Source organism: Brachionichthys hirsutus, chromosome 18 (genome assembly GCF_040956055.1).
Source record: "Brachionichthys hirsutus isolate HB-005 chromosome 18, CSIRO-AGI_Bhir_v1, whole genome shotgun sequence".
Lineage (NCBI taxonomy): Eukaryota > Metazoa > Chordata > Actinopteri > Lophiiformes > Brachionichthyidae > Brachionichthys > Brachionichthys hirsutus.
The window spans coordinates 12,265,306-12,291,900 of record NC_090914.1 but is presented as its reverse complement, the minus strand read 5'-3'; the positions used below and the strand labels follow the sequence as shown (position 1 = coordinate 12,291,900).

At 47.7% G+C, this 26,595-nt stretch overlaps 1 protein-coding gene across 1 annotated transcript in view; it reads right to left on the bottom strand.

Moving 5' to 3' along the window:
- Positions 1-26,302, bottom strand: part of sobpa (sine oculis binding protein homolog (Drosophila) a) — a 65,112-nt gene extending 38,810 nt beyond the window's left edge. Inside the window, 7 exon segments of the mRNA XM_068752352.1 lie at positions 1,970-1,993; positions 2,519-2,670; positions 5,322-5,418; positions 5,421-5,491; positions 6,174-6,341; positions 7,170-7,290; positions 26,137-26,302. Coding sequence (XP_068608453.1) covers positions 1,970-1,993; positions 2,519-2,670; positions 5,322-5,418; positions 5,421-5,491; positions 6,174-6,341; positions 7,170-7,290; positions 26,137-26,232 — 729 coding nt within the window. The 5' untranslated portion in view covers positions 26,233-26,302.
- Between the last annotated feature and the right edge of the window lie 293 nt (positions 26,303-26,595).

Sequence of the window (26,595 nt, the reverse complement as noted above, 5' to 3'; positions counted from 1 at the left end):
ACACACACACACCTACACAGACACTCACAGACACACACACACACACACCTACACTCACAGACACACTCACACACACACACACACCTACACTCACAGACACTCACACAGGCACACACACACACACACACCTGCACTCACAGACACACTCACACACTCATACACTCACGCACACACACACTTAAATGTATTTGGTACAACAATCAATCAGGATGAATTGGAGCAGTGGGCAAAACGTTTCTTTATTTTCAACTCACAATATAACGGAATAAATTCTTAGAAAACTAAACAAGCTTTTTATTTTATTTTCTCGTGGGTCAGGGTCACGGTCAGGGTCAAAGTCAGGGTCAGGGTGAGGGTCTGGGTGAGGGTCAGGGTTACCTGACCTTGTCATGCTTTGTCATGTGAAACATGAGGCAAGGTACTACTTGGTACGTGGTCTCCTCCCGGTGGGGCGTGCCCTGAACTCCTCCCAGGAAGGCGTCCGGGGGGCATCCTGAATGACGGATCGGCGCTGCATCTGCAGTAACGCAGTAACGCCGATGTCTGTCTCCCCCTAGCATAAAGCTAGATCCTAGCATAAAGTTAGGTCCTAGCATAAAGCTAGATCCTAGCATAAAGTTAGATCCTAGCATAAAGCTAGATCCTAGCATAAAGCTAGGTCCTAGCATAAAGTTAGATCCTAGCATAAAGCTAGATCCTAGCATAAAGTTAGATCCTAGCATAAAGCTAGATCCTAGCATAAAGTTAGATCCTAGCATAAAGCTAGATCCTAGCATAAAGCTAGGTCCTAGCATAAAGTTAGATCCTAGCATAAAGCTAGATCCTAGCATAAAGCTAGATCCAGACGCCCTTGTCCAACTATGTTGGAAAGAACGACGGTAACCTGGTTCACTAGCCATGCTAACACCGCTGCTAAGCTAGCCATCTGAACTCCCAGGAGCCTGACAGTGACACACTGAATCGAGGACGTGCACTCGCAGCGTAATAATTTATACTACGTATTAAAGAGTTACTACTACTACTACTACTACTGTACTTTTGGCTTGTCCCGTGAGGCGTCGCCACAATTAGTATTTAAGAACATTTAGTGTGCTCCATTTCTTGTGACGTGTTAAATATAATAAAATGCAATATTTCTGCCTCCTAAATGCCCTCGTGTGCCAGCCGTGGCTCGCGTGTCTCAGGTTGCTGACCCCTGCTGGAGAGGAATATTCAAGCTGCCATAAGGTCAGGTAATAATGGTGAGTAAATGACCACGGTTAGCTTTAGCATAAAGGCAGCATGGAGTTAGATACAGCTCATAACCACCATGAAAAGAGGCCGGGAACTCTTTCCCACACGCACTCGTCTGAACTCGCTGTAGGGAATATCGTTACATCCTGACATAACAATAGGAGTACACAACATTTAGTTTTATATTGATTATACTGATCACATTAAGTCACATAAGAGACACTACACATTGTTACTGGTCCACAGAGGTTTCAGGTCCCGCCCTCAGAGGAGGGACACGATGCATGTCCTTTGTTCGGACCTGGGACACCCACAAGGAACATGGCCGTCTCTCAGTGCTGATTTTCATCACCAACTTGTACCTGAATCGTTTATTAAATGTCTAAACGTTACCAACATTCTCTTCATTGATTCATTGATCCTAACCCTAACCCTGGGATTCAAAAAACGGATGTGAAGCTCTATCGCTGTGTCGAAGCATGATGATAACTAAAAAGAAAATGAAAAACACATAGTATGAGCAACAGTACGCAGACGCAAGGCGTAGCTGATTCTCATGCTTTGGGAGAAAGTTCCAGAACACAAATCACTGACTGAAATGAAGGGACATACGGGGGGGGGGGGGGGGGGGGGGGGGGCACCTCTGGCTGGTTCCTGCTCCGGTTAAAACAGTGATTATGCTGAGATGGATATCTCTGGGACAAACAAGCAGAAAAGTAAAACACATGATACTCACAGCGTACTTCCTTACATATCCCAGCTTTGGTACAAGACAGAAAAGAGACGGTTTAACTCCAGGCACCAGGTGGGCTCACGACAACAATCATTCTGTCTGCCTGGCCGTTGTCATGGTGACTGTTTTAAAGTTGCCGTTTTAAACAAGACCTTTGTTAGAAATGCGGGGCAATAATCGTTGATACTATGACAAAAATATTTCCAAGCATTAAAAGTCCATTTTGTCCTCCTATTATTGTTCGTGGCAAATGGACATTTGAGGCGCTTTTAGACAGAGTTCTGAACTTTGAAGAGCGCTAGGCTAGCTGTGCCCCCAGGATCACTGTGCCTCTATGCTAATCTGTGCTAATCCATGCTTACTCCTGAGGATGCTAACTCAACACAACTCTGTTAATTTATTCATGAGACAAAGAAACGCCTTTAAATCTGGCAACACATTTCCCTAAAGCATCTTTGTGGTACATTCCTGTGTTTCATGCGTGTTTGTTGCTGTCCTCTGGGTCTCCTGCTGAAAGATGTCATGGTGACGCGCCCCACAGGTAAGTCTTACCTTGTTTCTCTTAAAGTAGGCTCTGCGGCAGGCAGCAAAGCACTTCTCGCTGCAGAAGCTCTTCAGCTCGCTCCCCATGCTCAGGGAATAGTGCTTGACACCGACCTTCTGACACCAGGCGCACATGATCTGCACGCTGGATGCGTCTCCATCTAGAAGGAAGAACCACCATGCAATGAAGGTGACCTTGGGGATAACTTCACAAGGACAAACATTGTTTCCTACATTCAGGCAAACATACCATCAAGGATCATTCCAAGAACATAATCATTAACGACAACAACATAGTGAGCCTGATTTCAGAAGAGTGGAGGTGTAGGTACGTGGAAAGAAGTCCTGTCACGGCTCAAACCACAGAACCGTTGTGGGGTTTAAATGAAGGCCTGCCATGGGTCAGTGCAGCAGAACCGGAAGAGGCAGGGATGAGGGAGGCCTGTTTCCTGCTTCCTGCTTCCTGCTTCCTGCTGAGTGCTGTGGATGCAAGACGATGACTGAAGATGTGAGTGTTTCAGGAGCCCCGAGTCAAAGAGATCATTACGTCCCTTCAATAGTGATCAGTTCATAAACACATCACACTGATCTCACACATCGCTGGCAGCATGTGCGGCTGGGGTCTACGGTCTCAGATACTGGGACCATCAGCACCGGATCCCCCCAGGGCTGTGTACTTTCCCCCTGGCTCTTCTCCCTGTGCACCAACTGCTGCACCTCCAGCCATCAGTCCGTCAAACTGATTAAGTTTGCGGACGACACCACCCTCATCGGGCTCATCTGGGACGGTGATGAGTCGTCCTACAGGAGGGAGGTGGACCGGCTGGTGTCCTGGTGTAGCAGCAACAAGCTGGAGCTGAACAGCCAGAAAACAGTGGAGATGATTGTCGACTTCAGGAAAGTCACAGCCCCACCGTCCCCCCTCGCCCTCACAGACTCCCCTACCCCCATCTCCATCGTGGACTCTTTCCGCTTCCTGGGCACCACCATCACCCGGGACCTCAAGTGGGAGCCGACCATCAGCTCCCTCATCAAGAAGGCTCAGCAGAGGATGTACTTCCTGCGGCAGCTGAGGAAACTCAAGCTGCCGACCCAGATGTTGGTGCAGTTCTACACCTCCATTGTGGAGTCCGTCCTCACCTCCTCCATCACCGTGTGGTACGCTGGCGCCACCACCAGGGACAGACACAGAGTGCAGCGCATTGTACGTGCTGCGGAGAAGGTGATCGGCTGCAAGCTGCCATCGCTCCAGGACCTGTATGTCTCCAGGACTCGGAGGCGTGCAGGTCGGATCCCTTCTCACCCTGGACATGGACTCTTTGACCCTCTCCCCTCAGGCAGGAGGCTACGGTCCATCCGGACCAGAACCTCCCGCCACAAGAACAGCTTCTTCCCCTCAGCCGTAAGACTAATGAACACTTAATAATTCTGTCCCAGACTCCTGAACATTTCATAACCGATAACTTGCACTGTTCCATTTGCACTGCGTGATTACACTAGTTTTACTGCTGCTAGTACACATCTGTGTATCCACTCCTGCTGCTGCTGTTTTGTGATGTGTCTGTACTTGTATATTTTTTGTATTTTGTCATTACTGTTACATGTAGCACGACTTCACCGAGAAACATTCCTAGTCAGTGAAACCTCACTGACAATAAACTGATTCTGATTCTGAAAAACGGCGCTAGCACGTATGCTGGTATGCTAACCAGAGCAGCACCTTCAGGACGTTTTGTACTGTTAAAACCCAGGAAACGGAGGTGAGTTCTAACGTTTCTCGCTGGAGAGCGAAACACGGAAAACCATGATTTCAAGGTCACAGTCGATAATACAGTAACTCCAGCAAAGAAGAGATTACCTATTTGGGCTGTGTTCTTGACAAATACCTGTCTGGTGATAGTATGGCAACTAAGGTGATCAAAAAAGTCAATCAGAGAACAAGATTTTTGGGCAGAATGTCTCCTTTTGTCTCCGGACGCTTGCTGGAGCCCTCGTTCAGCCCCTCTTTGACTATGCTAGCACCTCCTGGTACTCCAACATCAAAATGTCCCTGAAAACCAGGCTCCAAACCTCCCAAAACAAACTGATTCGGCTACTCCTCAATCTGGGGCCCATGACCCACCTTCTTCCTGGACATTTTGCTAGCCTAAAATGGCTCAGGGTAGAAGACAGGGTTAAACAACTCAAAATGGGATTGGCATTTAAAATAGTCGGTTTGACTCCTGCCCTCAAAACATGCATGTACTTTAAAAGTGTTGTTACATGAAATGCACACATTTACTCGTATTTAGTTTTAAACATTGTACGACTCTCACGGAATTACATTTAAAAATATCTGGTGTTCATGCCTCTCAGCCAAAAAGGTTCCCGACCCCTGCTTTAGTCTCTCCAGCTGTCTGAACGTGTCTGGACGGCTGTCCACTGTCCAACAGGCAAAGACACGCCGGAGTTTCCCCTTGACGAGGAGAGAATACTGGATGTAGCACAGCGATGGAAGGTCACATGAAATCACTACAACATCCTCCACACAAAGCGCTGTCTTGAGGTAGAGCTCTTCTGTTAGACATCACCTCATCCTGGCACCTCCTAACGACCCCCCCCCCCACCCCCCCAGCACTTCTAAACCAGAGGAAAGCACCTGGCAGTAATTATGCAGCCGCCGCCGTCCTCCGTACCCGCACCTCAAAAGCTCTTTTGTCAAATTTTGCAGGGAACATGAATAATTCATTATATTTGTGAGGGTAGGGTGGGGGGGGGGGGGGCGAGTTGGAGGGGATGTGGGCTGGGTAGTGGGCTTTAAGTGAGACCACGCCATCTGTTTCCCCGCCTAGGCAGGGCCAGCGGGGACTCCTCTTGGGTGATGCCAAGGAAGCTCGCTTCCTCCTCCAGACGTCGGGGATGATGACGGGACGCCCTCGGTCTGGCCAGGGGACAGGGACATGTCCTCTGCGAGCCGATGGGTTCTGTTGGGTTCTGTTGACACTTGGGCAGGTGGAAGAAAAGAAGGAGCAGGTAGCGAGCTCATTCGTCGCTTTTACTTTCCTGCTACGTCAGGAGAATTGGGAAGTTGTTGCTTTCGAGAGATCAGCAGAGGATGACGTCGATTGGACTTCACCCATTTGTGTGTTTCGACCAGAGGAACACAAGTTCCCTGTAAGTATAACCCTGCGGGGTTATAGTTGGACACAACAGAAAATGATAACTGTTGCGTTGTAATCTGGAGTAAGGTCAGCTGCCATCATGTCTAGTTTTTGCTTGTGTCTGTGTTTTCCCCACTTCCTGTTTTATTTTGCCGCTCAACCCTCCTCTCTCCTCTCTGACCTTGACTTCTTGCCTTTGAGTGATTGTCAGTCCGCCCCGATTGGTTCCACCTGTGTCCCCTACCTCACGTGTACTTTGTTCGTGTCTCCCTTTGTCCTGGGCCAGTTCGTCTTGTATGTTGGAGCAGAGAACCATCATACAAGACGAACTGCTTATTCTTCTTTGATACTTTGCCATTCTTGATTTGTTGCTTTGTTCTTTATCACGGTCATAATTATATTTCTCTGTGGAGACATTTCTGTTGATACTTCGCATTAAAACTTTATTGAATAGTCATTGCTTCTGGAGTTGAGCATTTGGGTTCAAGTCCACAAATGAAATCCCATACAGGTGGCCTCCCTACCTGCTGGGGGCTTGATCAGAGGTGGGGGGCTCATGGGCACCATGATGGGTTCCTTGAGGCTGGCTGTGGAAGTGGAGGGCTCTGCTACTCCGTTCCTGGAGCCGTGGGCTCCATTCAGAGAGCCTTCACCGCTCTCTGGGGCAGCTGGGACTTTTGGCAACATGTTTTCTAGACAGGGAAAATTGAGCAGAATTAAATGAGCACAAACGACTAAATAAGCAACAATGAAGGTGAAATAATATCTTGCATTAGCGCTTGATTAAATGAACAAATGTATGGCGAGTGTCACTCACTGCTGTTCAGGAGCAGCAAGCAGGAAATCAACTAATGAACTGATTGAACGCCTCCACTCAAAATAGCAGACAGGTAGCTAGCTGGGGAGCTAGCTGCTTGTGTATGAATGTAATACCAGGCTGTGAGTAAATGCTCATAGTCCTCTGACGTGTCCTGGGATGGGACAGGCTAAGCGAGCTCGGCGGGGGTGTGGTGTTTGTAGCTTGTGGCCAAAGAGTAGAATAAAGCAGGTTTAACGTTCATAGACTTTGATGTAGTGCCTGATTTCAAGGTTGATAATGGAGGATGTCGCCTCCAGGCAGAAATCAAGAACTAGAGGGGCACTTATTGGAGCACATACCCTCACAATGGCCCAACAGGCCTTTTTAATTACAGTCAACCCAAATCCAAATTTCAACAAGGAATGCATCAAGAATGATGGCCGCCCTCAGGCTTCTGATAGGAAATCAAGGATCTGCCAAGCATGGTCACTCACAATGAGAGAAATGCCCAATCTGGCAATGGAGTGGAGGAGAGAAGTCCAGGTTGGCTATTCCTCAAGTGAATCCTGTATCCTCGTCTTCATCCAAGTTGTTTGTCTCTGAGATAAGCCCAAACTTCCCACCAAACCTCATGTAGATCTATAGAACCGTCTTTGAGCATGCAAACAAGCCAATGGCATTAACTTAAAAAAGCCAAACTGAAGAGAAATGAGCTCCGTACCTCTGAGAGCAGAGATGTGCTGAGGCGTCTCCCCAATCTCCAGGTTGTCCGAGTCTCTCAGCTCGACCTTGTCATAGCCGTACCAACCCAGCAGCTCGTTCATGGTGTTCTCTGCAAAGCTCTGCAACACAAAGACGTGTGTGGTGAGACAAACGGCCTCATGCAAGAGCCAATCAGGCAATTCCAGATATGGTAGCACATCAAAGCTGTAGAACCTTCAAACGGGCTACTAGCTACACGAGTAAGAATCGTGGTTTCTCCCCATAGAGCAGGCATGGGCAAACCTAGGCCCGGGGGCCATATGCGGCCCGTTGGTCTTTTTAATCCGGCCCGCCAAACTTGTCCAAATTATATTACATTAAATAAAATTGTATTATAATTAAACCTCATTCATTTGACCTTTTCCCTGTAATGCTACCTGTAAAAGGCCAAATCCTTTAATGCAATAGCTTTCATGTGTCATTTATATTAGCTCACACAAATATCCCATCCATCTGGGCTTGGTCCGGCCCCTCTGTCAAATTTTAGAACCGATTGTGGCCCGCGAGTCAAAAGGTTTGCCAGCGCCATCTGCATCGAGTCATGCCTCAATCACAGCACAATCACAAAGGAGGACATTAGCGGGGCGTAATAATAAGGGTTCGGCCTCTGATAAGGATGCTCTCCCAGCATTGGAAGCAGAAACCACAGTAAAGACAGGTACGGTTTGATAGTTACAGATATTCCACATACTTCTTCGACTGATTTAGCCTAAAGCATTGGACCGGCCACGGTGCGTTGGACCGGGCACGGTGCCTTGGACCGGTCACGGTGACTTGGACCGGTCACGGTGACTTGGACCGGTCACGGTGCGTTGGACCGGGCACGGGGCGTTGGACCGGCCACGGTGACTTGGACCGGCCACGGTGCCTTGGACCGGTCACGGTGCCTTGGACCGGGCACGGTGCCTTGGACCGGTCACGGTGCCTTGGACCGGGCACGGTGCCTTGGACCGGGCACGGTGACTTGGACCGGTCACGGTGCCTTGGACCGGTCACGGTGACTTGGACCGGCCACGGTGCCTTGGACCGGGCACGGTGCCTTGGACCGGTCACGGTGCCTTGGACCGGTCACGGGGCGTTGGACCGGGCACGGGGCGTTGGACCGGTCACGGTGCCTTGGACCGGGCACGGTGCGTTGGACCGGGCACGGGGCGTTGGACCGGTCACGGTGCCTTGGACCGGGCACGGTGCCTTGGACCGGGCACGGGGCGTTGGACCGGCCACGGTGCCTTGGACCGGGCACGGTGCCTTGGACCGGTCACGGTGCCTTGGACCGGGCACGGTGCCTTGGACCGGGCACGGTGACTTGGACCGGTCACGGTGCCTTGGACCGGTCACGGTGCCTTGGACCGGGCACGGTGCCTTGGACCGGGCACGGTGACTTGGACCGGTCACGGTGCCTTGGACCGGTCACGGTGACTTGGACCGGCCACGGTGCCTTGGACCGGGCACGGTGCCTTGGACCGGTCACGGTGCCTTGGACCGGTCACGGTGCATTGGACCGGGCACGGTGCGTTGGACCGGGCACGGGGCGTTGGACCGGCCACGGTGACTTGGACCGGTCACGGTGCCTTGGACCGGTCACGGTGACTTGGACCGGCCACGGTGCCTTGGACCGGTCACGGTGCCTTGGACCGGTCACGGTGCCTTGGACCGGGCACGGTGCCTTGGACCGGGCACGGTGACTTGGACCGGTCACGGTGCCTTGGACCGGTCACGGTGACTTGGACCGGCCACGGTGCCTTGGACCGGGCACGGTGCCTTGGACCGGTCACGGTGCCTTGGACCGGTCACGGTGCATTGGACCGGGCACGGTGCGTTGGACCGGGCACGGGGCGTTGGACCGGCCACGGTGACTTGGACCGGCCACGGTGCCTTGGACCGGTCACGGTGCCTTGGACCGGGCACGGTGCCTTGGACCGGTCACGGTGCCTTGGACCGGGCACGGTGACTTGGACCGGTCACGGTGCCTTGGACCGGTCACGGTGACTTGGACCGGCCACGGTGCCTTGGACCGGTCACGGTGCCTTGGACCGGTCACGGGGCGTTGGACCGGCCACGGTGCCTTGGACCGGTCACGGTGCGTTGGACCGGTCACGGTGCGTTGGACCGGCCACGGTGCCTTGGACCGGGCACGGTGCCTTGGACCGGTCACGGTGACTTGGACCGGGCACGGTGCCTTGGACCGGGCACGGTGCCTTGGACCGGTCACGGTGACTTGGACCGGTCACGGTGCCTTGGACCGGGCACGGTGCGTTGGACCGGGCACGGTGCGTTGGACCGGGCACGGTGCCTTGGACCGGGCACGGTGCGTTGGACCGGGCACGGTGCCTTGGACCGGGCACGGTGCCTTGGACCGGGCACGGGGCCTTGGACCGGCCACGGGGCCTTGGACCGGCCACGGGGCCTTGGACCGGCCACGGTGCCTTGGACCGGTCACGGTGACTTGGACCGGTCACGGTGCCTTGGACCGGGCACGGTGCCTTGGACCGGGCACGGGGCCTTGGACCGGCCACGGGGCCTTGGACCGGGCACGGTGCCTTGGACCGGTCACGGTGCCTTGGACCGGTCACGGTGCCTTGGACCGGTCACGGTGACTTGGACCGGCCACGGTGCCTTGGACCGGTCACGGTGCCTTGGACCGGTCACGGGGCGTTGGACCGGCCACGGTGCCTTGGACCGGTCACGGTGCGTTGGACCGGTCACGGTGCGTTGGACCGGCCACGGTGCCTTGGACCGGGCACGGTGCCTTGGACCGGTCACGGTGACTTGGACCGGTCACGGTGACTTGGACCGGTCACGGTGCCTTGGACCGGGCACGGTGCCTTGGACCGGGCACGGTGCGTTGGACCGGGAACGGTGCGTTGGACCGGGCACGGTGCCTTGGACCGGGCACGGTGCGTTGGACCGGGCACGGTGCCTTGGACCGGGCACGGTGCCTTGGACCGGGCACGGGGCCTTGGACCGGCCACGGGGCCTTGGACCGGCCACGGTGACTTGGACCGGTCACGGTGCCTTGGACCGGTCACGGTGCCTTGGACCGGGCACGGTGCCTTGGACCGGGCACGGTGTCTTGGACCGGACTGCATCAAGGAGTCACTTCCAAATGTCTCCTGTTGATACGTCAGAGCCTGAGAGCTTCAGTCCCGCCCAACACATCCGACTCTTCATTCTGGGAGGATCAATCTGTGATGCCCAAATACAGATACACATCTGAGCGACGTCAGAAAGTAACTGTTCTGATGGAAAAGGAGCAGAAACAAATCTGGATTGTGGTCGAATCTGAACTTTGACATTCTTAGTAAAGGAGTAAGTGAGTGTAACTTCTGCCTTTAGAGGAATATCAGATTTAACACAGACTCAGCTGGTCTTAGTTGAGTTTGGTCTGGCGTCTTTTCACAATAAAGTACCTTTCACTTTAAAAAGAAGGAAAGAAAGAAAGGTCTCTGTCGCCGTATCGTACATGTCAACAGAGCCTGGAGCCAACAGGGTCGTCCAGAGACTCAACTATTTGATACAAAATCAATTACCCGAGCAGCAGAAACAATCAGAAGTTATCATTGAGACACTCTGGGACAGGAATATTTTAACCGCTCATATTCGTATTCATTAATTTCTTCAGGAGTTGTATTTGTATCTCAGAGCATTTGACCTTGCTGTGAAGGTCCTGTTGATGAAGAATGACAATAGTCATGAAATGCTCCTGTGGCACAAAGGTCCACTGTTCAAGTTACCAGCGTGCACTTATCTAGAGCATTTCCTGACCTGCAAAATAAGAGCGTGCGAACGTCTGACACTTTCTGGACTCAATGTTTAACTACTAATATATTATTTACAGATGTTAAAACCTCATCCAAACATTTATAAGCAAAGCATTCTAGTCATAGTTTTTAAGTGGTGGTGAAAACTGGAAGTGTTTGTTTTGCCTGAAGGTTGAAGTCCCATTTAGAGCCCCTGTCTGAGCAGAGCCCAGGTTACCTTCTAACAGCTAAATGTAGAACCCCATTTGGAGCATGGTGAAGTAAAGGGAACACGTTCTCATGGCATTTTGCCGCTTCAATAAAACTGACAAACTATTAGCTTTGCTTCATCTGGGGGGGGCAGATGCATAGCAAGGACGGTCCACATCCAGCGGCAAGTCCAAAGGTGTGTGTCCAGTGATCTGGAATGCCAAAGGTCATGGTGACGAAGCGGCCCTGTGCCTCCCTTTCCTTCCTACCGTGTAGAGAAAGTGGGGAGGAGTCAGAGTGGAATCTGAACCGGGTCGTCTGCTCAACAAAGCACCAACCTACTGCTGTGGGTGAGGTGGAAGAAGGGGCAGTGGAGACACAGGGGCAGCTACTGATGTCTATATGGCACACTGGACATCACTCTATTCCCAGCACAGTTCCCCAAAGACCCCTTCCCCACCAGAACACTGCTGGGTGAAGAGGCGGAGGAGTTCTTCAAGGAGGATCACAATGACATCTACAGAATCTCGGCCCTGGATGCCAACCCAAGTATAACCAACACAAACACCCCCGAAAAAGAACTCGGCAACAGTCAAGCATCCTGGAAGGAAGTCCGGGAAGTGGTGAATAAGGCCAGAACAGGGTCTGCCCCTGGTCAACATGGTATACCCTATAGACGGTATATAAGAGGTGTCCAATGCGCCTTCAGAGGTTGTGGAAGCTATTCCAGAGGATCTGGAGAAAGGCCACGATCCCATCATGCTGGAGGAGGGCAGGGGGCTGTTTCGTGCCATTGACCAATTTAGAACAATTTCATTGCTAAGTGTAGAACGCAAAATCTTTTTTTCTGTACTGGCCAAGAGGATGAGTGTGTACATCAGTGGTCCCAAAAATACGGCCCGCCTCCACATTTGGCCCGGCCCCCTGAACAATACCAGAATGAATACCAATACCATGGATACCAATGCCACGAACCCGGAAAGGTTTATTTGGTTATTTTTTATTTTATTAATAGTGTTATTATTTATTTCCTGACTTTTTTTCTGTGAAGAACTGTCACATATTTCTGTACTAAATGGTACACAAGATTGCGTTGTCAGAAAGGGAAAAAGGTAGGATAGTTGAGTTGGAGCACCAAAACTTGTCAAATAGCGAAATTGGTCACAATCTCGGCCGTTCCCAGCGGGTAGCTGGTGAATACCTGGCAAACACAGACAATGACAATATGAAAAAAATCTTCTGGTCGACCAACAAAGATTAGTGATCGTGTGAAACGCAACATTTTGAGTGAAATAAAAAATAAAATCACAAATCCGAAAGCATATGTAAATGATTTGGGTCTCGAAATACACCCTTAAACAATAAACAGGTTTCTAAATCATTCTGATTACTAGAAAGACACAAAAGTGATCGGATTGACTATGGGGTGGAACATTAAATAGTAGAAACTGGTCAAAAATAATATTTAGCGAAAATAATAAGTTAAATTTAGATAGCCCTGACAGCTACAAACACTACTGGCACCATGACCATGCAGACAATAAAAAACTGACTTCTTTGACAGCAGCCGGGGGGGGGGGATCAATAATGGTATGGGGTGCAATTAAGAGGGGTCATTAATTTGATCTTTTGTTTCCTAAAAACCTAAAAATAATATTGATATTGGAGAGTATATTAATATCCATGTACAAACTGACCCCGGCCCTCCATCAGAGAAGGAAAACGTTATGTGGCCCTCATAGGAAAAGGTTTGGGGCCCCCTGGTGTACATGATGGATACATTAATACTGCTATCCAGAGAGGTAGAGTACCAGGCTTTTACTGCTATCCAGAGAGGTAGAGTACCAGGCTTTTACCGCTATCCAGAGAGGTAGAGTACCAGGCTTTTACTGCTATCCAGAGAGGTAGAGTACCAGGCTTTTACTGCTATCCAGAGAGGTAGAGTACCAGGCTTTTACTGCTATCCAGAGAGGTAGAGTACCAGGCTTTTACCACTATCCAGAGAGGTAGAGTACCAGGCTTTTACCACTATCCAGAGAGGTAGAGTACCAGGCTTTTACCACTATCCAGAGAGGTAGAGTACCAGGCTTTTACCGCTATCCAGAGAGGTAGAGTACCAGGCTTTTACCGCTATCCAGAGAGGTAGAGTACCAGGCTTTTACCGCTATCCAGAGAGGTAGAGTACCAGGCTTTTACCGCTATCTAGAGAGGTAGAGTACCAGGCTTTTACCGCTATCCAGAGAGGTAGAGTACCAGGCTTTTACCGCTATCCAGAGAGGTAGAGTACCAGGCTTTTACCGCTATCCAGAGAGGTAGAGTACCAGGCTTTTACCGCTATCCAGAGAGGTAGAGTACCAGGCTTTTACCGCTATCCAGAGAGGTAGAGTACCAGGCTTTTACCGCTATCCAGAGAGGTAGAGTACCAGGCTTTTACTGCTATCCAGAGAGGTAGAGTACCAGGCTTTTACCACTATCGAGAGAGGTAGAGTACCAGGCTTTTACCACTATCCAGAGAGGTAGAGTACCAGGCTTTTACCACTATCCAGAGAGGTAGAGTACCAGGCTTTTACCGCTATCCAGAGAGGTAGAGTACCAGGCTTTTACCGCTATCCAGAGAGGTAGAGTACCAGGCTTTTACCGCTATCCAGAGAGGTAGAGTACCAGGCTTTTACCACTATCCAGAGAGGTAGAGTACCAGGCTTTTACCACTATCCAGAGAGGTAGAGTACCAGGCTTTTACCGCTATCCAGAGAGGTAGAGTACCAGGCTTTTACCGCTATCCAGAGAGGTAGAGTACCAGGCTTTTACCGCTATCCAGAGAGGTAGAGTACCAGGCTTTTACCGCTATCTAGAGAGGTAGAGTACCAGGCTTTTACCGCTATCCAGAGAGGTAGAGTACCAGGCTTTTACCGCTATCCAGAGAGGTAGAGTACCAGGCTTTTACCGCTATCCAGAGAGGTAGAGTACCAGGCTTTTACCGCTATCCAGAGAGGTAGAGTACCAGGCTTTTACCGCTATCTAGAGAGGTAGAGTACCAGGCTTTTACCACTATCCAGAGAGGTAGAGTACCAGGCTTTTACCGCTATCTAGAGAGGTAGAGTACCAGGCTTTTACCGCTATCTAGAGAGGTAGAGTACCAGGCTTTTACCGCTATCCAGAGAGGTAGAGTACCAGGCTTTTACCGCTATCCAGAGAGGTAGAGTACCAGGCTTTTACCGCTATCCAGAGAGGTAGAGTACCAGGCTTTTACTGCTATCCAGAGAGGTAGAGTACCAGGCTTTTACTGCTATCCAGAGAGGTAGAGTACCAGGCTTTTACCACTATCCAGAGAGGTAGAGTACCAGGCTTTTACCACTATCCAGAGAGGTAGAGTACCAGGCTTTTACCACTATCCAGAGAGGTAGAGTACCAGGCTTTTACCGCTATCCAGAGAGGTAGAGTACCAGGCTTTTACCGCTATCCAGAGAGGTAGAGTACCAGGCTTTTACCGCTATCCAGAGAGGTAGAGTACCAGGCTTTTACCACTATCCAGAGAGGTAGAGTACCAGGCTTTTGTGGATGTCTGGAACACATCAGAGTTCTCAGCCAGATGATTCGTGAGTCCAAAGCCAGCGAAGGCAACCTAACTGTCACATGGCTGGATTTGGCCAATGCCTATGGCTCAATCCCTCATCCATGCATTATTGAGCCACGACCACATCCCTCGGTACATCAAAGTAATGATCACCATCTCCTTAGGCAGCATCCAGCTACAATTCAAGACAGCCCATTTTATCGCCACTGGCTGCACCATCGCCCCCATCCTCTTCGTCGTGGGAATGAACATTCTAATAGACAAGGAAGTCCAAAAATGGAGTCGGGCATCCGACAACCCCCGATAAGAGGTTACATGGACGACCTTACTGTGATTACCACAACCCATGTGGAAGCAAGGTCATACCTGTCAACCAGTAGGTTTTTGCCGTACAAAGTACGGTTTTTATGCATTCTAAGACGTGTACGGCGTAGAAGAACATCTGTACGGGAAAACGCAAATTTGTAGCGTCCGTCAGACGCTGAAACAAGGACGAGATGGGCCTCAGAACAAGCTTTTATTAATCGGTAACCCCGCCGCTAACAGGACAGATATCCTCTCCCGTCTCTCTCACCCCCTCCACGCTCACACACACCCCGCCCCTCCTCCCTGATGCCTTCACTGACTCTCTGCAGAGTAGGAATTACGAACACCAACACGAACTGTTACAGTCCCATCCGGTCTGCACCGAATATCAAGAAACGTGAAAAACATGTTTCCCAATCACAAGCCAGCAAAGGTTCGTATCTTTCTGTCCCTGTTTGAAATTTAAATTACAAGCATCATTGATCGATACTTAAGTTTGGTTTACAAAAATAAAAATGCTAACGATTTTTTTTTCTCGAAATATCTGTTCTTATTTAAAAGTTTAAATTACAAGCATTATTAATGGATATTTTAGTTTAGTTAAAATATCAAAATTAAACTGTATCCTAATTAATAATGTCCAACTATGTACATAAATAAACGCATTTGAAAAGAAATATATGGTGTAAGGTTATTTTGTATTTTGTAAGGAAAAATTCAACGGTTTGTACGGCCATGGAGCCGTGGAGGTTGACAGGTATGCAAGGTGGGCCAGACTGAAGTTCAATCCAGGAGTATGGTGATCAGAAACAGGTTCAAGCTGCATGTGCAAGAGGAAGTGATTCCATTGATCGAGGAGACATGAGTGCTGCCTGTTCCTGTTTGCTGATGACTCAGCACTCCTGATTTCGGGAGACTGCCAGAACCTCTATATCAGGGCACCAGTGCGTCTCAACGATCCTGCTGGTAACACAGAGCCCCTCTCTGTTCCTACCCGAGTCTCCCGCTCTGTCGTGACGGTGTAGCATGCGGTCCGCTAGCTCAGTGTTTCCCAACCGGTGTGCCGTGAGAAATATTCCAGTATCACCTAAAAAAAAATCTTTTTTATTTTTCATTTTTCTAATATCTCCCAATTAACATTGTCGGGTTTCCGTGCCGCCCGTAGATCGCTCTTCAGACTTTGAAGTGAACGACAGGAGCCGGTTCCCGTCATTGGGAGCTGATTGTGAGCCAAAAGAAATTCTGTTAAAGTCTAACGTGATTGGTCGAGATGTGTGTGGGCGTGTGCGTGTCCACAACGAGCGGGGCGGACGAAACGAAAGGGAGGCAGGGAGAGAGAGAACTATAGACCAGAGACAAACGACGCGCTAGAAAGGGTGAGAGAAAAAACGAGAGATAGAAAACGTAGAAATCTGGAGACATTTTAACGCGGTTGACACAAAGGCAAAATAAAATAAAGTAAGATCGTATCTTGAGGAGCCGCTTATCCAAAGAAGTGCAGACCCACTGAGCTGGTGGGAGTCCAGGTGTTCAGTCTACCCACGTCTCACACACGCAATGGCACGGAGACTGTCCCCCCAGAGAGAGTCTCCAGAACAGGACAGATGATAACAGAAGGATCAGCCCCCCCCAAGCTGAGCCACTCGGTTTCCTTTGATGCCAATCTTCAGTAAAACAGTAGAACTGTTACCTGATGCTGCTTTATCTTTTGCACTTTTTAATTTATGTTTTCTTGATGTGTTGTTTGAGATTTACATGCAGAGATTTGACCTTGTTCTCTGTGAGATGTGTTTGGTTTGGTTTTGTATTTTATATTATATAATATGTTTTTTGTAGCTAGCAGTGCAAAGATGATTTAAATAAAGACATTTAATCAACATTTGATATATTGCATGTTTTTACATTAGTAGCTAATTTTACACAATGCACATGATTTGGTATTAAATTAATTTTGCCAACAACAACAACAAAAGATCTGAGGAGCCACTTGGGAGCCGGAATTCCCATCACTACATTGAACTGGAACAAGATGGTGGTTTAAAGCTGAACTTTGCTGATCTTCCTTTGGACAGTTTCTGGTTATCTGTTGCCCCAGGTTTCACACTAAGTATAAATACATATATTATTAACTACATGTATTATAATAAAGCTCATCTAATCTAATATGTACTGTTAGGATTTCGTAAATGTAAAGAATGTGCCGCGGCTCAAAAACGGTTGGGAAACACTGCGCTAGCTGAACTGCAGCGTCGGGGATCAGCGGTTGGAGCCACGTCTCAGTGATGAATATGGCATTGCGCACAAAGCGGTCTGTCGCGTGTTGTAGATCCAATGGAGCTGGCGTTGGTCGTTTTCTCAGCATCTAGACCCGACCAGCATCCTCGCTTCCGTTTCCTATCCTCCACCGTCTCAGCCTTCCACGGAGATCCCGGTAGCCTCGCTATGTCCGGTGGAATCTCGTGTGAGCGCCGATTCTCCGTGTTTATAGACAAATTTAACCTTGGGCCAAGGTCAATTAAATCCTGGCGACTGCATGACAAAGTTGCCTTGCAGAAATCATGAAAGTAATGAAAACACTAAAATAAGTAAGCCGCAGCACTAATAATAATATTAATGCAGAAACTCAAACTGAAAGAGCTCAACATTGTGCAGCATTCATTCACTCCGTATATACAGCTGCCCCGGGGTAGATACAGCCGCCCCGGGGTATATACAGCCGCCCCGGGGTAGATACAGCTGCCCCGGGGTAGATACAGCCGCCCCGGGGTATATACAGCCGCCCCGGGGTAGATACAGCTGCCCCGGGGTAGATACAGCTGCCCCGGGGTAGATACAGCCGCCCCAGGGTATATACAACTGCCCCGGGGTAGATACAGCTGCCCCAGGGTAGATACAGCCGCCCCAGGGTATATACAGCTGCCCCAGGGTAGATACAGCCGCCCCAGGATATATACAGCTGCCCCGGGGTAGATACAGCTGCCCCAGGGTATATACAGCTGCCCCAGGGTAGATACAGCTGCCCCGGGGTATATACAGCTGCCCCGGGGTAAAGACAGCTGCCCCGGGGTATATACAGCTGCCCCGGGGTATATACAGCTGCCCCAGGGTAGATACAGCTGCCCCGGGGTAGATGCAGCTTCCCCAGGGTAGATACAGCTGCCCCGGGGTATATACAGCTGCCCTGGGGTAGATGCAGCTTCCCCGGGGTAGATACAGCTGCCCCAGGGTATATACAGCTGCCCTGGGGTATATACAGCTGCCCCGGGGTAGATACAGCTGCCCCAGGGTAGATACAGCTGCCCCAGGGTAGATACAGCCGCCCCAGGGTATATACAGCTGCCCCAGGGTAGATACAGCCGCCCCAGGATATATACAGCTGCCCCGGGGTAGATACAGCTGCCCCAGGGTAGATACAGCCGCCCCAGGGTATATACAGCTGCCCCAGGGTAGATACAGCTGCCCCGGGGTAGATACAGCTGCCCCGGGGTAGATACAGCTGCCCCGGGGTAGATACAGCCGCCCCGGGGTAGATACAGCCGCCCCAGGGTATATACAGCTGCCCCGGGGTAGATACAGCTGCCCCAGGGTATATACAGCTGCCCCAGGGTAGATACAGCTGCCCCGGGGTATATACAGCTGCCCCGGGGTAGATACAGCTGCCCCGGGGTAGATGCAGCTTCCCCAGGGTAGATACAGCTGCCCCGGGGTATATACAGCTGCCCTGGGGTAGATGCAGCTTCCCCGGGGTAGATACAGCTGCCCCAGGGTATATACAGCTGCCCTGGGGTATATACAGCTGCCCCGGGGTAGATACAGCTGCCCCAGGGTAGATACAGCTGCCCCGGGGTATATACAGCTGCCCCGGGGTAGATACAGCTGCCCCAGGGTAGATACAGCCGTCCCAGGGTATATACAGCTGCCCCGGGGTATATACAGCTGCCCTGGGGTATATACAGCTGCCCGGGGTAGATACAGCCGCCCTGGGGTAGATACAGCTGCCCTGGGGTAGATACAGCTGCCCCAGGGTAGATACAGCTGCCCTGGGGTAGATACAGCTGCCCCAGGGTAGATACAGCTGCCCTGGGGTAGATACAGCTGCCCCGGGGTAGATACAGCTGCCCCGGGGTAGATACAGCTGCCCTGGGGCAGATACAGCTGCCCTGGGGTAGATACAGCTGCCCTGGGGCAGATACAGCTGCCCTGGGGTAGATACAGCTGCCCTGGGGCAGATACAGCTGCCCTGGGGCAGACTGACAGCAGCCAGGCTGCCAACTTGTGCCATCGTCCCTCCTGACCTCCACCGACATTCACTCGCTCACTCATTCACAAAGGCAATGTGGGTGAAGTGTCTTGCCCAAGGACACAACGACAGCGGACACATGTGCCAGAGCCTGGAATCTAACCGCCAACCTCTCAATCATAGGACGGCCCGCTCGTCCCGTGACGTCTATGTCTGTCCTGTCATCCGTGGTTGAGAAGTTCAAAGTTGCCAAATGCAGAGTTGTAATGACACAGAGAGACCACCAGGAGGAACAAGTCCAGGGCGCACGTGGGCCGCGGAGTCGACCGGTGCACGAGATACGTGACACCATCGGGGCACCGTGCACAGGGAGACAGGGAACCGCCCATTTCCAACCGGCAGGGGCCAGCGACAGAAGAGCCATGATTGAAGAGGAAGAAGAAGGACGAAGATCAGGGGCAGTGGGGCTTTGGAGCAAACCATCTCGTCTGGGTGTAAAACAGCGCCCACCTCGGGAACGGTTAAGATGCCTTTTGGGATTTATTATCCGACTATTGAGTCAAAATGTCAAACAGTAAAAGTAAAATTCAAGATTTGCTCATTTTATTTTATTTTTCTGAAATTAAGCACTTTGTTTGAACATGCACACTTTTCACATTTTATTTATGTTCTCTTATTTTGAAACGCAAACCTTCCATCCATCCAGTTCAGGTTTATGTCAAAACGTTTTCCTATTGTCCTGAATCCTTCTGATTGATTACATGCAGGTACTACTTAAATATATATATCACACGAAATAGCTGGAACATTTTCTCTAACTGGACCTCTTTAAATCTGAGTTGGTTCCGGGTTCTCAGCCCAGCACTGCGTGTGTTCCTCTCTGCAGCGTGTCTAAGCCACGCCTCCTGCTTGATGACTCACCGGCGCTTATTTTACCGTGGCAGCCAGAGTGTGTGTGTGTGTGTGTGTCTGTGTGTGTGTGTGTGAGTAGGTGTGTGTGTGTGTCTGTGTGTGTGTGTGTGAGTAGGTGTGTGTGTGTGTGTGTCTGTCTCTAGGTGCGTTTACACGGACAAAGTTTCTTTATTCCGATCAGAGTTCAGAGTAAACTTGTGATCCGATGCGCCGTGTTCATGGACCCTAAAAATCCGATCCGATTAGGATTTGCGTGTTCATGCATCACACTTTTGATCGGAACAGAATATTCTGACATGCGCAGTTTGACCAAAAGCACCGGAAATGGTAGAAGAAGAAGCGTAGCGTAGCAACTTCCGCTGTAAACAAATCATCGCTCCGCGCTTTCCTGCCTGAAACGTCAGCGTTATTTCGCTCGTTTTCCCCGTTTGCGCTTTTAGTTTCCTCCTTTAATGTCTCCGGCAACATGTTTGTCTCAGATATTGACCAGTTCTGTCTTCCGCCCGCCGTGCTTTTCGCTCGCTCTGCTTCAGCTAGCTTCCGGCAATAGCAGCAGCGCGTGTAGCTGACGTCACAGACATGCGCAGTGAGGACGACTTGTACCGAAACATCGGAATAAGTGTTTTCATGCGCCCTGACCGGGTTACAAATCGGTATAAAGCACCCCTCTCCATCGGGATGGAATTGTGACCGGATCAGGCTGGATTGGGTTAGACTATTCCGGTTAAGGTGTGTCCATGAAGCATTTTTATTCCGATCAGGATTTTAACCGGGTTAAATGTGTCCATGTAAACGCACCTAGTGATAATAATAATAATGATACTAACAACAACAACAATAAGAATTAAAGCCGCAAGCGGCGTTGTAGGCCCTCGCCGGCCGACAGGCCGTTGAGCTGACCCGCCGACGCACGCCGCTTTTGTCCTGAGTGCTTCGCAAGTGTTTAGATTTGAGCTGCATGAGTAGCTCACAGTTTAGTCAAAGCGTTATTTGGATTATATGGCCATCTGCAGTCAGGACTTTCAATCCAATATGGCCGCCTTCCTGTGTGTCTGGGGGCGTGGCCATAATACTTTTTTTTTTTGCCCTGACATGACGCATGTCTGTACCGAATTTCGTGGCTGTCCGACAAAGTTGGCGTTGGACCCCTCCCCATAGGAGGGGTTGCCATCGCCATGGCAACAGCGTAAAAACAACAACATGGTTACGATTGTGTTTTTTGATCGGGACCACATGAGGGACTTTTCTGGTAAGTTTCAATCATTTCTGGCTGCGCTCGTCAACTTGTCGTCTTCTGCGTTGCAAAAGCAATAGCCCCGCCCCTTACGCCTAGGATAGGCGCTGGGGCCTAATAATAACAAAAATAACAATAGTGATGATAATACTAATAATGATAATAATAATAGTGATAATGATGATAATAATGATAGTAATGATGATAATAATAATAATGATACTAACAACAACAATAATAATAATAATAATAATGATAATAATGATAATAGTAATAATGATAATGATAATAATAATGATAATAGTAATAATGATAATGGTAGTAATGATAATAATAATAATAATAATAATAATAATAGTGCTAATACTAATAATGATAATAATAATAGTGATAATGATGATAATAATGATAGTAATGATGATAATAATAATAATGATACTAACAACAACAATAATAATAATAATAATAATGATAATAATGATAATAGTAATAATGATAATGATAATAATAATGATAATAGTAATAATGATAATGGTAGTAATGATAATAATAATAATAATAATAATAATAATAGTGCTAATACTAATAATGATAATAATAATAGTGATAATGATGATAATAATGATAGTAATGATAATAATAATAATGATACTAACAACAACAATAATAATAATAATAATAATAATGATAATAATGATAATAGTAATAATGATAATGATAATAATAATGATAATAGTAATAATGATAATAATAATAGTGATAATGATGATAATAATGATAATAGTAATAATGATAATGATAATAATAATGATAATAGTAATAATGATAATGATAGTAATGATAATAATAATAAGAATAATAATAGTACTAATAATAATAATGATAATAATAATAATGATAATGATAGTAATGATTATAATGATAATAATAATAATAATAGTGCTAATAATAATAATGATACTAACAACAACAATAATAATAATAGTGCTAATAATAATAATGATACTAACAACAACAATAATAATAATAATAATAATAATGATAATAATGATAATAGTAATAATGATAATGATAATAATAATGATAATAGTAATAATGATAATGGTAGTAATGATAATAATAATAATAATAATAATAGTGCTAATACTAATAATGATAATAATAATAGTGATAATGATGATAATAATGATAGTAATGATAATAATAATAATGATAGTAATAATGATAATAATAATAGTGATAATGATGATAATGATGATAATAATGATAGTAATAATAATAATAATAATGATACTAACAACAACAATAATAATTAAAGCTGCGAGCAGCCTTGAGAGGTTCCTCGAACCCGGCGTACATTGGGGTACGCGCTTATTCGCAATCCACAAATGTCAGAAACACGCGTACGTCCGCTAGACGTGACCCTGATGAAGCGTGTCAAGTTTGGGACCGATCGGACAATGTATGCTCCTGTTCCTGTAGGTGGCGCTGAGACTATCACCGTCAATGGCATGTACTCGAGTTCAGGTCTGGACTCTCATCCAGCGTGTGAAATTTGGAGACGGTCGGACCGTGTAAAGTGAAGCTCCAACAGCCACGCACGTCACGCCAAAACATCAAAGTTGGCAAGGCCGCCACGGCAACAGCGATTGGCGAAAACACAAAAGCTTCGCAATTTAGCGTCGTCAATGAGTCGAGAGGCCGTCGCCCAACTTTGAGATCGATATCTCGAAACCTCTAGGAGGAGTATCGCAAAGTTCGAGACCTCTAAAATGGTAAAATGGCACATTCAAACGTGGCCTGTGACCTCATCGTTTGATCGATCAAAAATCCCTTCGCAATTTAACGTCGCGGGTACTTGGCGATCACGTCATCCGAATTCGACGCGAATCCGATAAAGCGTCTGGGAGGAGTTCGTCAAAGTATGCCAAAAAACGTACATAATCCAATATGGCCGACATCCGGGTGGGCGGGGCTACAGAAAGCCAATTACAAATATGTCTGGAAGGACGATTTGGACGTTACCCCCAAATTTCGTGACTATCGGACAAACTACGTTCAAACTACGGCCTCCCGTGCGTTAGGGGGCGCTCTGGAGCCCCCGAAACACGCCGAGAGCAATCGCTTTACGAGCCGGTCAAGTTGGGAGATGTCCGTCTCCTGACCGATTTTCAAGAGTTTTCGCGTATGTTGAGGGGGTCAAAGCTACGCTACAAGGGAAAAACAATCAAGGGGGCGCCAAAGAGCCAATATGCGACGTAACGTTAAAATTACACAATCAAATCCTCGGAAGTACCGTTGCGAACCCGCACGTAAATTTTCGTGGGTTTTCGTCGATCCTAAAGTCCTCAAAAACGCGTTCGTACATTTCAAATTTTCGCACGCCGTCCAAGATGGCTGACTTCCTGTCTGCGTATAAAATCTCAAAAATATTTACTAGCCTCGGGACCCCCAGAGGTACGACGTACTCGGATTTCGCAACGATCCGAGCACCTTTTCGGAGAAAAGCCGACTTCAGGTGGCGCTATGGAGCCCCAAATCCATATACAATTCCAATCAAATTCCAGATTTAGAAACTAGACACCAGATGTGACACTCCTATATGGTTTCGACACCTCTAGGTGCCCGGGAAGTGCCTCAAAACGCCATTTGAAAATAATAATAATAATAATAATAATAATAATAATAATTTCTCAAAAAACAATAGGTTCCTTGAACCTTCGTTCTCGGAACCTAATAATAATGATAATAATGATAATAGTAATAGTAATAATGATAATAATAATAGTGATAATGATGATAATAATGATAGTAATGATAATAATAATAATGATACTAACAACAACAACAATAATAATAATGATAATAATGATAATAGTAATAATGATAATGATAATAATAATGATAATAGTAATAATGATAATGGTAGTAATGATAATAATAATAGTGCTAATAATAATAATGATAATAATAATAGTGATAATGATGATAATAATGATAATGATAATAATAATGATAATAATAATAATAATAATAGTGCTAATAATAATAATAATAATGATAATGATAGTTATGATTATAATGATTATAATAATAATAATAATGATAATAATAATAATAATAATAGTGCTAATAATAATAATAATAATGATAATAATAATAATAATAATAGTGCTAATAATAATAATGATAATGATAGTGATGATAATAATAATAATAATAATGATAATAGTAATAATGATAATGATAATGATAGTAATGATTATAATGATTATAATAATAATAATAATAATAATAATAATAATAATAATAATAGTGCTAATAATAATAATAATAATAATGATAATGATAGTGATGATAATAATAATAATAATAATGATAATAGTAATAATGATAATGATAATAATAATGATAATGATAGTAATGATTATAATGATTATAATAATAATAATAATAATAATAATAACAATGATGCATATTTTACAACTGAACTCACTGACAAACATTTATACTGCCGTCAGAATTGTTGTTATTTTGGGTTGAATTTGAGAAGGTTTTATAATATTCCTGAGATATTTCTGACTCGCTGTGATCATCTTCGTGTCTGAGTGCATCCGGTCGGTGCGTGTCTCCAGCCAAATGTGTCCAAACAATGAAGCGCTGTAGACAAAGCCGTGCGTGCACGCCGCCAGCAGACGAACCGCGCGGAGCTCAAATATCACAAATACCACAAATACCACAAATACCGCAAACACCACAAACACCACAAATACCACAAACACCACAAATACCACAAACACCACAAACACCACAAATACCACAAATACCACAAATACCACAAATACCACAAATACCACAAACACCACAAATACCACAAATACCACAAACACCACAAATACCACAAACACCACAAATACCACAAATACCACAAATACCACAAATACCACAAACACCACAAACACCACAAACACCACAAACACCACAAATACCACAAACACCACAAATACCACAAATACCACAAATACCACAAATACCACAAATACCACAAATACCACAAACACCACAAATACCACAAATACCACAAATACCACAAATACCACAAATACCACAAACACCACAAATACCACAAACACCACAAATACCACAAATACCACAAATACCACAAATACCACAAATACCACAAACACTACAAACACCACAAACACCACAAATACCACAAATACCACAAACACTACAAACACCACAAATACCACAAATACCACAAACACCACAAATACCACAACGCACAGCGTGCACGGATAGAAACAACGTGTTGGTGAACACGGGAGACAATGCGCTCTCTTCCAGTGCGTAAAGCTCACAGACGCACATCTGGATCATCCGCCTCTGGATGAAACACACGCGCGCGAACGCACGCAGTTGACACGCTCCTCCAGACCCCGTGGGTCGGCCTGAGCGTGGATTTACACCGACGCTGCCCACTGGCTGCTGCCTTGCGCCGGAGCGCGGCAGCGGCACGAGTCGATGGCGGCGCATCCATAGTGCGCGGCGCTGCGCGCTGCTGAGGCGCACGCACGCCGCTCCGCGTCCATAACAATAGAACTTATGTCACATAGCATCAACTGAGCACAGCTGGCTGGTGATGCTCCAGACATGCACGCTCCTCACGCACTCGTCCCACACACGCAACAGCACAGGCGCTCCTTTTACCTTCATCTCTTCATTGATCTCTCTCTTCACCGGATGAGCTGGTTTCCTGCTTCTCTTATTTTCCGGGGGTCTGCCCTCTTTTTCCGTCTCTGCCATGTTTGCTCTGCGAGACCTCTGTCGGTGTGTGTGTGTGTGTGTGTGTGGGGGGGGGGGGGGGGGCTGTCTACGGTCGCCAGACGGCGGCGGCTGTCCTGCTTCCTCTCAGCGGCCCGTGGGACGCTGGCGACGCCGCCGTGGGCTTGCGGAGCCCGGCTAAGTCAGCCATCTTCTTCCCGTGTCCTCCCGTGTCCTCCCGTGTCTTCCCCGTCCTCCCGTGTCCTCCCCGGTCCGTGCACCAGTGGAGAGCCGCCTCTGTGAGGCAGAGGAGAGTGGGGGGGGGGGGGAAGACAAGAGGAGGGGCGTCCGTGGAAACATTAGTGACGCGTGGATCACCAGAGCGCGCTCGTTTTTCCACGCTTT